The sequence below is a fragment of the Lepus europaeus genome, chromosome 11 (assembly GCF_033115175.1).
Source record: "Lepus europaeus isolate LE1 chromosome 11, mLepTim1.pri, whole genome shotgun sequence".
In the NCBI taxonomy this organism is placed as follows: domain Eukaryota; kingdom Metazoa; phylum Chordata; class Mammalia; order Lagomorpha; family Leporidae; genus Lepus; species Lepus europaeus.
This window is the reverse complement of record NC_084837.1, coordinates 63,419,445-63,431,713: the sequence shown is the minus strand read 5'-3', so window position 1 is coordinate 63,431,713 and position 12,269 is coordinate 63,419,445. Positions and strand designations below refer to the sequence as shown.

General features: G+C 45.2%; 1 protein-coding gene across 2 annotated transcripts in view; it reads right to left on the bottom strand.

Moving 5' to 3' along the window:
• The window catches only part of CHP1 (calcineurin like EF-hand protein 1), a 76,529-nt gene that overhangs the window by 39,723 nt on the left and 24,537 nt on the right, over positions 1-12,269 (bottom strand). For both annotated transcript variants that reach the window (XM_062205673.1, XM_062205672.1), the window contains exons 3-4: positions 10,210-10,290; positions 928-1,055 (exon numbers count right to left, since the gene is read on the bottom strand). In XM_062205673.1, coding sequence (XP_062061657.1) covers positions 928-1,055; positions 10,210-10,290 — 209 coding nt within the window. The remainder of the gene's footprint in view (positions 1-927; positions 1,056-10,209; positions 10,291-12,269) is intronic.

Here is a 12,269-nt window from a genome sequence, read left to right as displayed (position 1 = left end):
AACCCCTCAACTTTACAGAAGAGGAAACTGAACCCCAGAGATCCTAAGAAATTTACTCAAACTCATGGCTGGAGCAGGTGTTTGGGGTAGTGGTTAAGACACCACTTGGTAAGCCCACATTGCTTATCAACATGCCTCATTCCAGCTCCCTACAAATGCACACGCTGGTAAGCAGCAGATGACAGTTCAAGTACTTGGGTCCCTGTTACCCATACTGGAGACCCTATTTGAGTTTCTCAGCTCCTGGCTTCAGTTTGGCCCAGAACTGTGGGCAACTAGGGAATGAAACACCATGTAGAAGATCTTTCTCCATCTCCCTTTCTTTCTGCCTTTCAAATACAAAAAAAAAATACATATACATATATATATACACATGTGTATAAGTATACTTATGTGTGTGTGTGTGTATTTTAAAGAAAGGAAAGAGTATCAAAAAGCCAAAAGGTGGCAGAGCTGGGATTCAAATTCAGCTGATGAGGGGCCAGCATTGTGGCACAGTGGGGTAAGCCACTGCCTGCAACAAGGGCATCCCACATGGACAAGTTCAAGTTCTAGCTGCTCAACTTCCAATTCAGCTCCCTGCTAATGGCCTGGGAAAAGCAGCCAAAGATGCCCAAGTGTTTGAGCCCCTGCTACCCATGTGGGAGACCTGGATGAAGTTCTTGGCTTCAGCCTGGCCCAGCCCTGGCTGTTGCAGCCATTTGGGGAGAGAACCAATAGATAGAAGACCTCTCTGTCTGTCTCTCCCTCCCTCTCTGCCTTTCAAATAAATAAACAAATCTTAAAAACAAAAATTCAGCTAGTTCAGCTTTAGGGTCTGAGCTCTTAGTCATTATGATCAACTTATAAATGCTCATTTAATAATAAATAAGTAAATAAACGGCTTGTAAGAAGTAACAGATAAGCCAGAAGACTTCAACTCCTTACAGTGCAGTTTGTTGCTCCGGCTGTTGAGTGGCTCTGGTCCATTCACATCTTTGCTCTTTTCATTATCCTCAATGGGTCGGAAATGTGCCAACGTTCTCATGAATCCACGGAAGTTTACCTGGTCCTCTCTGGAGAATATAACAAGTAGAACACCATGTCAATCAGGATGGTTATTTCTTATGAATTTTGTATAATGGCAACCTCTTCAGGTATAGTACACTGAAAGTTCATTTAATAAGATCTCTTTCCATATGCATGGTACTACAATTCATGAAGTATCTTCACTCAAGCCTCACTCAAGCCCTGTGAGGAGCTATTATTATTTCCATTTTATAAATGGTTAAATACTTAGAGGTAACATGACTTACAAAGGTCAGAATTACCTACTGAATTTACTCTTCTCTCTCGTCTCAAAAGTGGATTTATTTATTTATTTATTTATTTATTTTAAAAATTTATTTGAGAGGCAGAGTTACATACAGACAGAGGGAGAGACAGAGAGAAAGCTCTTCCATCCACTGGTTTGCCCCCTAGATGGCCGCAACTGCCAGAGCTGCGCCGATCTGAAGCCAGGATCCAGGAGCTGCTTCTGGGTCTCCCATGCGGGTGCAGGGGCCCAAGCACTTGGGCCATCTTCTACTGCTTTCCCTGGCCATAGCAGAGAGCTGGATTGGAAGAGGAGCAGCCAAGACTCGAACCGGCACCCATATGGGTTGCCCGCATCGCAGACAGAGCCTTAGCCCACTACGCCACGGCACCAGCCACTCAAAAGAGGATTTAGAGTGGTGTCCAGGGCCATGCAGTGATGAGAGTTAGGACTTGAATTCACTTCTCTAACACTTCCATGGATCCTTGCAATAATGTATACCTAGGTATATTGTATTTTTTTTCCTAAAGATTTATTTATTTATTTTGAAAGAGTAACAGAAAGAGAAAGTGAGACAAAGAGATTTTCCACCTGCTGGTTCACTCCCCAGATGGCTACAAGCCAGGAGTCAGGAGTTTCACCCAGGTCTTGCACATGGGTGGCAGGAGCCCAAGCACTTGGGTCATCTTCAACTTTTTCCCAGGCAGGCCATTAGCAGGGAGCTGAATTGGAAGTAGAGCGGCCAGGACATAAACTAAAACCTGTATGGAATGCTGGTGTCACAGGCATCAGCTATACCCACTGTACCATAATGCTGACCCTACTTATATATAATATATATATATATATATACACACACACACTTATATATATATACACATACATATATATATTTTAATATTTATTTATTTGAAAGGTGGAGTTACATAGGCAGAGAAAGAGAGAGAGGTCTTCCAACAGCTGGTTCACTCCCCAAGTGGCCGAAACAGCCAGAGCTGGGCCAATCTGAAGCCAGGAGTCTAGAGCTTCTTCTAGGTCTCCCACATGGGTGCAGGGGCCCAAGGGTTTGGGCCATCCTCAAATGCTTTCCCAGGTGCATTAGCAGGGTGCAGGAGTGGAAGTGGAACAGCCTGTACTTGAACCAGTGCCTATATCAGATGCCGGCACTACAGGCGGCAACTTTAACTACTATGCCACAGTGCTGGCCCCTACCTAGGTATATTTTAAAGTTAGGAGTATTATGGAAAAGCTCATTTAAAATTAAGTTATTTAGTTACAAAAGCAACTGAACATATTTTTGAAATTTTGGGGGTAAAAAGTAGACAGAAAAAAAAAAAACAATCGTACTTCACCGATCATATTAATATATGAGTTTCAGTAATTTTTCTATGCTTTTTGGATAACTGAGAGATCTTCCATCTACTAGTTTAGTCCCCAAATACCTCTAAACGTAATTTTGTATCCTGCTTTTTAAGCATTCTTCCAATCAGCGTAAACACTTCAATATACATTAAATGTCTACAAAATAATCAAGGGGATATGTCATGATATAACGTATCTTAAGTCATCATTTTTTCCTCATTTTTCTTTGTATAGAAAGCTTTTTTTGGCTGGCGCCATGGCTTAACAGGCTAATCCTCCACCTTGCAGCGCCGGCACGCCGGGATCTAGTCCCGGTTGGGGCTCCGGATTCTATCCTGGTTGCCCCTCTTCCAGGCCAGCTCTCTGCTATGGCCCGGGAAGGCAGTGGAGGATGGCCCAAGTCCTTGGGCCCTGCACCCGCATGGGAGACCAGGAGAAGCCCCTGGCTCCTGGCTTCGGATCAGCACGATGTGCCGGCCGCAGCAGCCATTGGAGGGTGAACCAACGGCAAAAAGGAAGACCTTTCTCTCTGTCTCTCTCACTATCCACTCTGCCTGTCAAAAAAAAAAAAAAAAAAAAACTTTTTTAGTATAAAGATTAAATATTTTTACAACATCATGAACAGGTAATCATAAGAAATGCTTTGTAGGCCGGTGCTGCGGCTCACTAGGCTAATCCTCTGCCTGCGGAGCCGGCACCCCAGGTTCTAGTTCTGGTTGAAGCGCTGGTTCTGTCCGGGTTGCTCCTCTTCCAGTCCAGCTCTCTGCTGTGGCCCAGGAAGGCAGTGGAGGATGGCTCAAGTACTTGGGTCCCTGCACCTGCATGGGAGACCAGGAGGAAGCACCTGGCTCCTGGCTTCGGATCGGTGCAGCGCGCCGGCCTTAGCAGCCACTTGGGGGATGAACCAACGGAAAAAGGAAGACCTTTCTCTCTGTCTCTCTCTCTCTCACTAACTCTGCCTGTCAAAAAAAAAAAAAAAAAAGAAAAAGAAAGAAATACTTTGTAGAACTTTTAAGAATTTTTTGTTTGTTTTTAAAGATTTATTTTATTTATTTGAAAGACAGAGTTACAAAGAGAGGTAGAGACAGAGAGAGAGGTCTTCCATCTACTGGTTAATTCCCCAGATGGCTGCAACGGCCGGAGCTGCACCGATCCAAAGCCAGGAGTCAGGAGCTTCTTCCGGGTCTCCCACGTGGGAGCAGGGGTCCAAGGAATTGGACCATCTTCCACTGCTTTCGCAGGCCATAGTAGAGAGCTGCATCGGAAGAGGAGCAGCCGGGACCAGAACCGGCGCCCATATGGGATGCCAACACTTCAGGCCAGGGGTTTAACCCGCTGGGCCATGGTGCCAACCCTCAAGAATAATCTTTAATGTTAAAAAAGAATGTGCCATGTGACATAATTATTTGTCTCTCTAAGGTAGTCATGGAAACAGCAGGTGATCTTGTTCTTGTGGGTATATACAAAGAATCCCATTCATTGTGTGCCCTAGTGAGTGAGTAGATGAAGTATGTAGGTTCTCTTTTAAGTGCCTGATAGACACACAGTTCAGAGATCTTCTAAAGGTAGAGTTCAAAAGCTCTGCTGTTTGCATTTCAAAGCATGGCTATGAAAGATATGTCTGGATATGGTTCAATGCTTTGGCAGGGACTAGAACAGAGGAAAAACATCGAAGAATTCACCATAAAACCGCACCTGAAACAAAAGGACAGTTCAAAGACACAGAAGAATGGAGGGCATGAGATTACTCATGGTCAACTCAAACATTTAAAGTCTTGGGGTTGGTACTGTGCCATAGTAGATTTAGCCTCTGCCTGTGGTGACTGTATCCCATACGAGCACTGGTTCAAGTCCTGGCTGTTCCACCTCCAATCCAGCTCCCTGATAGTGGCCTGGGAAGGCAGCGGAAGATGGCCCAAGTGCTTGGGCCCCTGCACCCATTTGGGAGACCTGGTAGAAGCTCCTAGCTTCAGATTGGCTCGACTACTGCCATTGCGGCTATTAGGGAAGTGAACTAACTAGCTTATGAAAGATCTCACTTTCTATCTCTGTAACTCTGCCTCAAATAAAAAAAAAAAAAAAAAAAAAAAAAGTGAGTAAGTCTCAGCTGGCATTGTAGCATAGCAAGTAAAGCCAGTGTCTGTGAAGCTGGTATCCCACATTGGTGCCAGTTCATATCCTGGTGGCTCCACTTCTGATCCATCTGCCTGTTAATGGCCTGGGAAAAGCAGTCAAAGATGGACCAAGTGTTTGGGCCCCTGCCACCCATGTGGAAGACCAAGATGAAGCTCCTGGCTCCTGACTTCAGAATGACCCAACTCCAGCCATCATGGCCATTTTGCGAGTGAACTAGCAAATGGAAGATCTCTCTCTTTCTTCTCTCTGTAACTCTACCTTTCAAATAAATAAATAAATCTTCAAAAAGGCAAAAAAAATATAAGAGAGAGAAAAAAATAAGGCTGATTTGATTACTGTCTCTTGCTTTCTTTCTTTCTTTCTTTTTTTTTTTTAAGATTTATATGTTTGAGGGAGCTGGCACTGTGGTGTAGTAGATTAAGCCTCCGCCTGCGGCCTGTGCAACTCATATGAGCCCCAGTTCAAGTCCTGTATGCTCTACTTCCAATTCAGCTCCCTGCTAGTGTGCCTGGGAAAGTGGAAGATAGCCCAAGTCCTTGAGCTCCTACATCCACGTGGGAGATCCGAAAGAAGCTGCTGGCTTCGGATTGGCTCAGCTCCAGCCATTGCAGCCATCTGGGGAGTAAACCAGCAGATGGAAGACCTCTCTCTCTCTCTGATACTATGCCTTTCAAATAAATAAATAAATCTTTTTTTTTTTTTTAAATTAAAGATTTAGGCCAGTGCTGCGGCTCACTTGGCTAATCCTCTGCCTGCGGCGCCGGCAACCCCAGGTTCTAGACCCGGTCGGGGCACCAGATTCTGTCCCGGTTGCCCCTCTTTCAGTCCAGCTCTCTGCTGTGGCCCAGGAAGGCAGTGGAGGATGGCCCAAGTGCTTGGGCCCTGCACCCGCATAGGAGACCAGGAGGAAGCATCCGGCTCCTGGCTTCAGATCGGCGCAGTGCGCCTGCTGTAGCAGCCACTTGGGGAGTGAACCAACAGAAAAGGAAGACCTTTCTCTCTGTCTCTCACTGTCCAACTCTGCCTGTCAAAAAAAAAATAATAAAGATTTATATATTTGAAAGGGAGAGATCTTCTATTCACTGGTTTACTACCCGAATACCTGCAAAAGCCAGGACTCAGCTAGGTCAAAGCCAGGAGCCAGCAATTCTATGCAGGTCTCCTACATGAGTAACAGAAACCCAAGTACTCAGGCCATCATTTATTGTCTTCCAGGCATATTAGCAGGAAGCTGGAGTTGAAGTACAGAGTAAATAGTACTTGAATCAAGGAATCCCACAAGGAATACAGGTGTTCCTAAGCAGTGGCTTAACCTGCTACCCCACAACCACCACCCCTTGTTTATTGTCTTTAAATAAATTGTCAGGACTGACTCTACGGGATAAGCCACTGCCTGTAATGCTGGCATCCTTTATAGGCATTGGTTCAGGTCCTGGCTGCTCCACTTCCAATCCAGCTCCCTGCTAATGCACCTGGGAAAGCAGCGAAAAGATGGCCCAAGTCCTTGGGACCCTGCACTCACATGAGAGACCTGGAAGAAGCTCCCAGCTCCTGGCTTGGGCCTGGCCCTGCTCTGGCCATTGGGGCCATTTGGGAAGTGAACCAGTAGATGGAAGATCTCTTTCTCCCTAACTCTGCCTTTTAAGTGAATAGAATAAATTCTAAAAAAAAAAAAAAAACAAAAAAAAAAAAAAACAAAAACCGGCACATATACTTTTCTGTATCCTTTGGGTCATACAGAAAATTGACACAGAACCAGGAAGAGATGCTTGGGTGATTACTCACAAGACTATTTGATAACCTTTATTCACAGAAAGGTACCTGATCAAATCATTAAATATTTACTCAGTACAATGAAGGCAGTACATTATACAATAAACCATATAAAAAGTCTAGTTTTACATTAGACAAACCTAAAGTAAGAAATAATCTACTTAAAGTGCCAGCATTGTGGCATAGCAGGTTAAGCCACTGCCTACCACTCCAGCATCCCATTTCAGAGGATCAGATTGAGTCCTGGCTGCTCTATTTCTGATCCAGCTCCCTGCTAACTCACCTGGGAAAGCAGTGGAAAAATGGCTCAAGTGCTTGGGCCCCTGACATTCATGTGGAACACCAGGATGAAGTTCTGGGTTCTTGGCTTTGGCCTGGCCCAGCCTAGTTATTGTAGTCATTAGGTAGTGAACCAGTGGATGGAAAGTCTCTTGTCTCTTCCTTTTTCTTTTTTTTTCTTTTTTTTGACAAGCAGAGTGGACAATGAGAATGAGAGACAGAGAGAAAGGTCTTCCTTTGCCGTTGGTTCACCCCCCAATGGCTGCTCTGGCGGCGCACTGTGCTGATCTGAAGGCAGGAGCCAGGTGCTTATCCTGGTCTCCCATGGGGTGCAGGGCCCAAGCACTGGGGCCATCCTCCACTGCCTTCCCGGGGCACAGCAGAGAGCTAGACTGGAAGAGGAGCAACCGGGACAGAATCCGGTGCCCCGACTGGGACTAGAACCCGGGGTGCCGGCGCCGCAGGTGGAGGATTAGCCTATTGAGCCGTGGCGCTGGCCTCTTCCTTTTTCTATCAACATAGGGTCTGCTTCATCCAAGGCATCATGGTCACATGATGGCTTTCAGAGGTAGCGGGGCTATGTGCTTTCTTATTCATATTTGGCAGTAGAGAGAGAGGGACAGAGAGATTGAGACTGCAATTGATAAATGCTTCTCCCAGGCATGAGCACAGTCCTTCTTTAGGGTACAGAAGTGCTGAGTGCTGGGGAAATTCAGCCCTTCTGAAGCTGTAGGTATGGGGCTATTAGGAAGAGGAGTCTTGGAATGCCACAGAAATAGCAAATTTTGGATAAGGTAGAATAATGAGGAAGTGCTATGCAAGTTTGCATTTTTTTTTTTTAACTTTTGTCTTGGCAACTGGACTGACTTTTGCAGAAAATGGAAAATTACTGACAAAATGTGTTGAGAGGGCATGTGTGTTATATGAATACAGAGTGCAAGAAGGAAAGGGAGAAACAGAGTCCACAGACAGGGGGAGAGAAAGAAGGTGGAGGACAGAGACCAAGTGTGAGCCAGAGAGAAGAGTCAGATTGTAAGAAAGAAGTAGAAGGAGAGGGCCGGCACCGTGGCGTAATGGGTAGTGCCACTTGCAGTGCCAGCATCCCATATGGGCATTGGTTCAGGTCCTGGCTGCTCCACTTCTGATCTAGCTCACTGCTATGGCCTGGGAAAGCAGTAGAAGATGGCCCAAGTCCTTGGGTCCCTGCACCTGTGTGGGAGACCCAGAAGAAGCTCCTGGCTCCTGGCTTTGGATCAGCCCATCTCTGGCCGTTGCAGCCATTTGGTAAGTGAACCAGTGAATGGAAGACCTCTCTCTTTCTCTCTGCCTCTCTTTCTCTCTCTGTGTAACTCTGACTTTCAAAAAAAAAAAGAAAAAAAAAAAGAAACAGAAACAGAAGAAGGTTGAAGGAGAAAGAGCGAGCTTAAGTCACTAGCTGTGCTGTTCCAGTGCACAGCCATTAGACACACACAGCTACTAAGCACATGAAACATGGTTAGTGTGTCTGATACATGCTCTAAGTGTAAATTACACACTAGATTCCAAAGACTTAATACAAAAAAAGAACACAGGGGCTGGCGTTGTAGTGCAGCAGTTTAAGCCATCACCTGTGATGCTGACATCCTATATGGGTTCAAGTACAGGTTGCTCCACTTCTGATCCAGCTCTGCTATGGCCTGGGAAAGCAGCAGAAGATGGCCCAAGTCCTTGGGCTCATCCTGTAACCACCAGGGAGACCCGGAATAGTAGAAGCTCCTGGTGCCTGGCTTTGGTCTCGCTCAGCCCTGGTTGTTGCAGCCATCTGGGGAGTGAACCAGTGGATGGACTCTCTCTCTCTAACTCTGCCTTTCAAATAAATAAAATAGGCCAGCGCCATGGCTCAACAGGCTAATCCTCCGCCTAGTGGCGCCGGCACACCGAGTTCTAGTCCCCGTCGGGGCACCGGATTCTGTCCCGGTTGCCCCTCTTCCAGGTCAGCTCTCTGCTATGGCCAGGGAGCGCAGTGGAGGATGGCCCCAGTGCTTGGGCCCTGCACCCCATGGGAAACCAGGAGAAGCACCAGGCTCCTGGCTCCTGATCAGTGAGAAGCACCGGCCGCAGCGGCCATTGGGGGGTGAACCAACGGCAAAAAGGAAGACCTTTCTCTCTGTCTCTCTCTCTCTCTCTTACTGTCTACTCTGCCTGTCAAAAAAATAAATAAATAAATAAATCTAAAAAAGAAAACCTGCAAGGACTATTAAAAATTATATAAATTATCTCAGTAGTTTTTAATATTCATTAAATATTAAAATAATATTTTAGATTAAATAAAAGATATATTGCCAAAGTTAATTTAGGTTTTTCATGTGGCCATTCTACATGTGTAATTACATACATGACATGCATTAAACTTTTATTGGTTACTACTGCAAGAGATAGTGCACACAAATGAGACAAAATGTCAAGAATATAAAAATAGAGGCCAGTGTTGTGGTGTAGTGGGTTAAGGTGCACCTGTGACAGAAGACTCCCATATGTGTACCAGTTCAAGATGTGACTGTTCCACTTTCGATTCAGCTCCCCGCTAATGACCTAGGCAAAGCAGTGGATGATGGCCCAAGCAGTTGGGCCCTGCCACTCATGTGGGCGTGTTTCCTGTACCAGCAGGATGGAGTTCCAGGCTTCTGGCTTCAGCCTGGCCCAGCCCTGGCAGTTGTGGCCATTTGGGGTGAACCAGTAATTTGAAGCTCACTCTCTCCCCTTTGCCCCTTTAAACTCTGTCTTTCAAATAAATAAATCTTAAAACAAAACAAAACAAAAACCAGAATTTAAGATATGGTCTCCTTATCTACTTCAAGTTTAAGACAGGGAGGACAGGATGGAAGAGACATTTTATATTTTACAGAATCAGGACTGCTCAATATAACTGGGGAGACCCTGGTCTGAGATGAACCAATCGACATCATTTTTTTTTTTTTTTTTTTAAGATTTATTTATTTGAAAGGCAGAGTTACACAGAGAGAAGGAGAGAGAAAGAAAGAGAGAGGTGTTCCATCCTCTGGTTCACTCCCCAATTGGCCACAACGGTTGGAGCTATGCCGATCTGAAGGCAAGAGCCAGGAGCTTTCCGGGTCTCTCAAGTGGGTGCAGGGGCCAAGGACTTGGGCCATCTTCTACTGTTTTCCCAGGCCATAGCAGAGAGTTGGATCAGAAGTGGAGCAACCTGGACCTGAACGGGCACCCATATGGGATGCTGGCACTACAGGCAGTGGCTTTACCCGCTATGCCACAGTGCCAGCCCCCAATCCACATCATTATTCCAGATTAGGAATTAACTTATGCTGAGATAGCCTCAACAAGGAAGTCCAACCACTGCACTGACTTACCCCTCTGGAAAGAAGGCATTGATGATCCGATCCCCCAGTGGGTTGATGGCAAGTTCTGGAATCCTCTGGAAATCTTCCCGGCTGCAAAGACAATCACCTTGGGTTAGAGAGCACAGGTCCTTAGCATGAACTCCTTCAGCCAGAAACATGCACACCTTAGCAAGAATATTACCTCCAGGGATTTACTTCTATGGCAAATTATACCAAGTAACTGCAACGAATAGCACTTTAAAGCTACCAAGTGTTTCCTGTACCAGCAGGGGTGGGAGCAGCCACATTCCAGTGAATTCAGCACACAGGTTGTCAATAAACCAACTAACAGACAAGTTCTAAGCCATTTCTTAGTAAATGATTCCTTGAACATTACCATTTTGTACTTATTAAGTTTGGAGAAGGAACAGCAGATTAAAGTATCTAACACCACAGAATTTGAATGTGGGGGGTGAAATCTGGTTAAGATATAAAGCACGTATGAAATGCAAGGAACTCTTAGGCAATATTTATATCAAAGGAAAGAATATGACAACCATTGATTTGGCCAGTGCCGTGGCACAACAGGCTAATCCTCCACCTTGTGGCGCCGGCACACCGGGTTCTAGTCCCGGTCAGAGTACCAGATTCTGTCCCGGTTGCCCCTCTTCCAGGCCAGCTCTCTACTATGGCCCGGGAGTGCAGTGAAGGATGGCCCAAGTGCTTGGGTCCTGCACCCCATGGGAGACCAGGAGAAGCACCTGGCTCCTGCCTTCAGATCAGCATGGTGCGCCGGCCACAGCGCACCGACCGCGGCGGCCATTGGAGGGTGAACCAACGGCAAAGGAAGACCTTTCTCTCTGTCTCTCTCTCTCTCACTGTCCACTCTGCCTGTCAAAAAAAAAAAAAGAATACGAAAACCATTGATTTCCATACTTCTAGCTGTTTCTCCCTTCTCTTCTAGAAGCAGCAGCTAGAGAATCACTAGGCCTTAGGGCACGGCAAGAGCAGCCACATTCATACAGCTTGGAAATTCTGCTGCAGTGAATTCTACTAATTACCACTCATTGTGTACCCACTGTGTGCTACTGTTTACATACATTATCTCATTTCTTCAGGTCAGTATTTGAGAGCTGAGGAAACTGACAGTCAGTGAGATAAAGTAATTTGCCCAGTGCCACAAAACTACTACGTGGCAGAACTGTGATTTAAACCTAATCTATAAGTCAAAAATATGTGTTCTTTTTCTAACAAACACATTTTTTTCCCATGTTAAACTTTTGAAAAGACTGCTCTTCCAAAAGCTGTTCCTAAGTATTCTTTTTTTAAAAGTTCTTTGGTTGATGTTCTGTGCCAAGAATATACAGCTGTCTATAACAAATCTGCATCACACTCTACAGAACTATCAGTGTTGTGAAGGCAGGGGACTGACTGTTCCAGAGCAAAGGAGACTACACACACGATCCTTGATTAGGAAAAGGTTGTTATAAACGACATTATTGGGTAAAAGGTGAAAATGGAACATGGACCATATAGAATATGGAGTATTACATAATAGTACTGTATCAAAATGCCAAATAACCAGAACCATGAACTTGAGTAAATCAGATTCCTGCCTTGAAGATGTTTGCTATCAGAAGATGTTAAACACTTTCCTCTATGTCTTTGTACTGAATGCTAATGAAGACAGAAGATCACCAAGTGCTCCTGTTTTACCCAGGAGCCTTCACACTTTGTTCCTCTTGTGGTTTAACATTTACCTGGTGCTTCATTAATTCAACAAGATCATCTCCACCACATCTGGGAACAGGGAGAAACTGACCTCGTGGACTGAGCTCAAAGCTCTGGAAAAGTCTCTCCAGATTCCAATCTTCCTTGATCATTTAGGGAAATAATTTGTGTATCAATGAATGAACCAGAAGAAGACATTCACAGGAAAACTGATTGCTTAAGATGATAAAGAGAATTACTGAGGTCCTGATTTTTTAATTCAACTATTGACAAAGGTTGGTCCCTTTCAAATGAAGATAAAGACTGATTTAAATTGCATGGCCATCTTCTTTACTTCAGAGTCTAACAAGCCCAAGTGA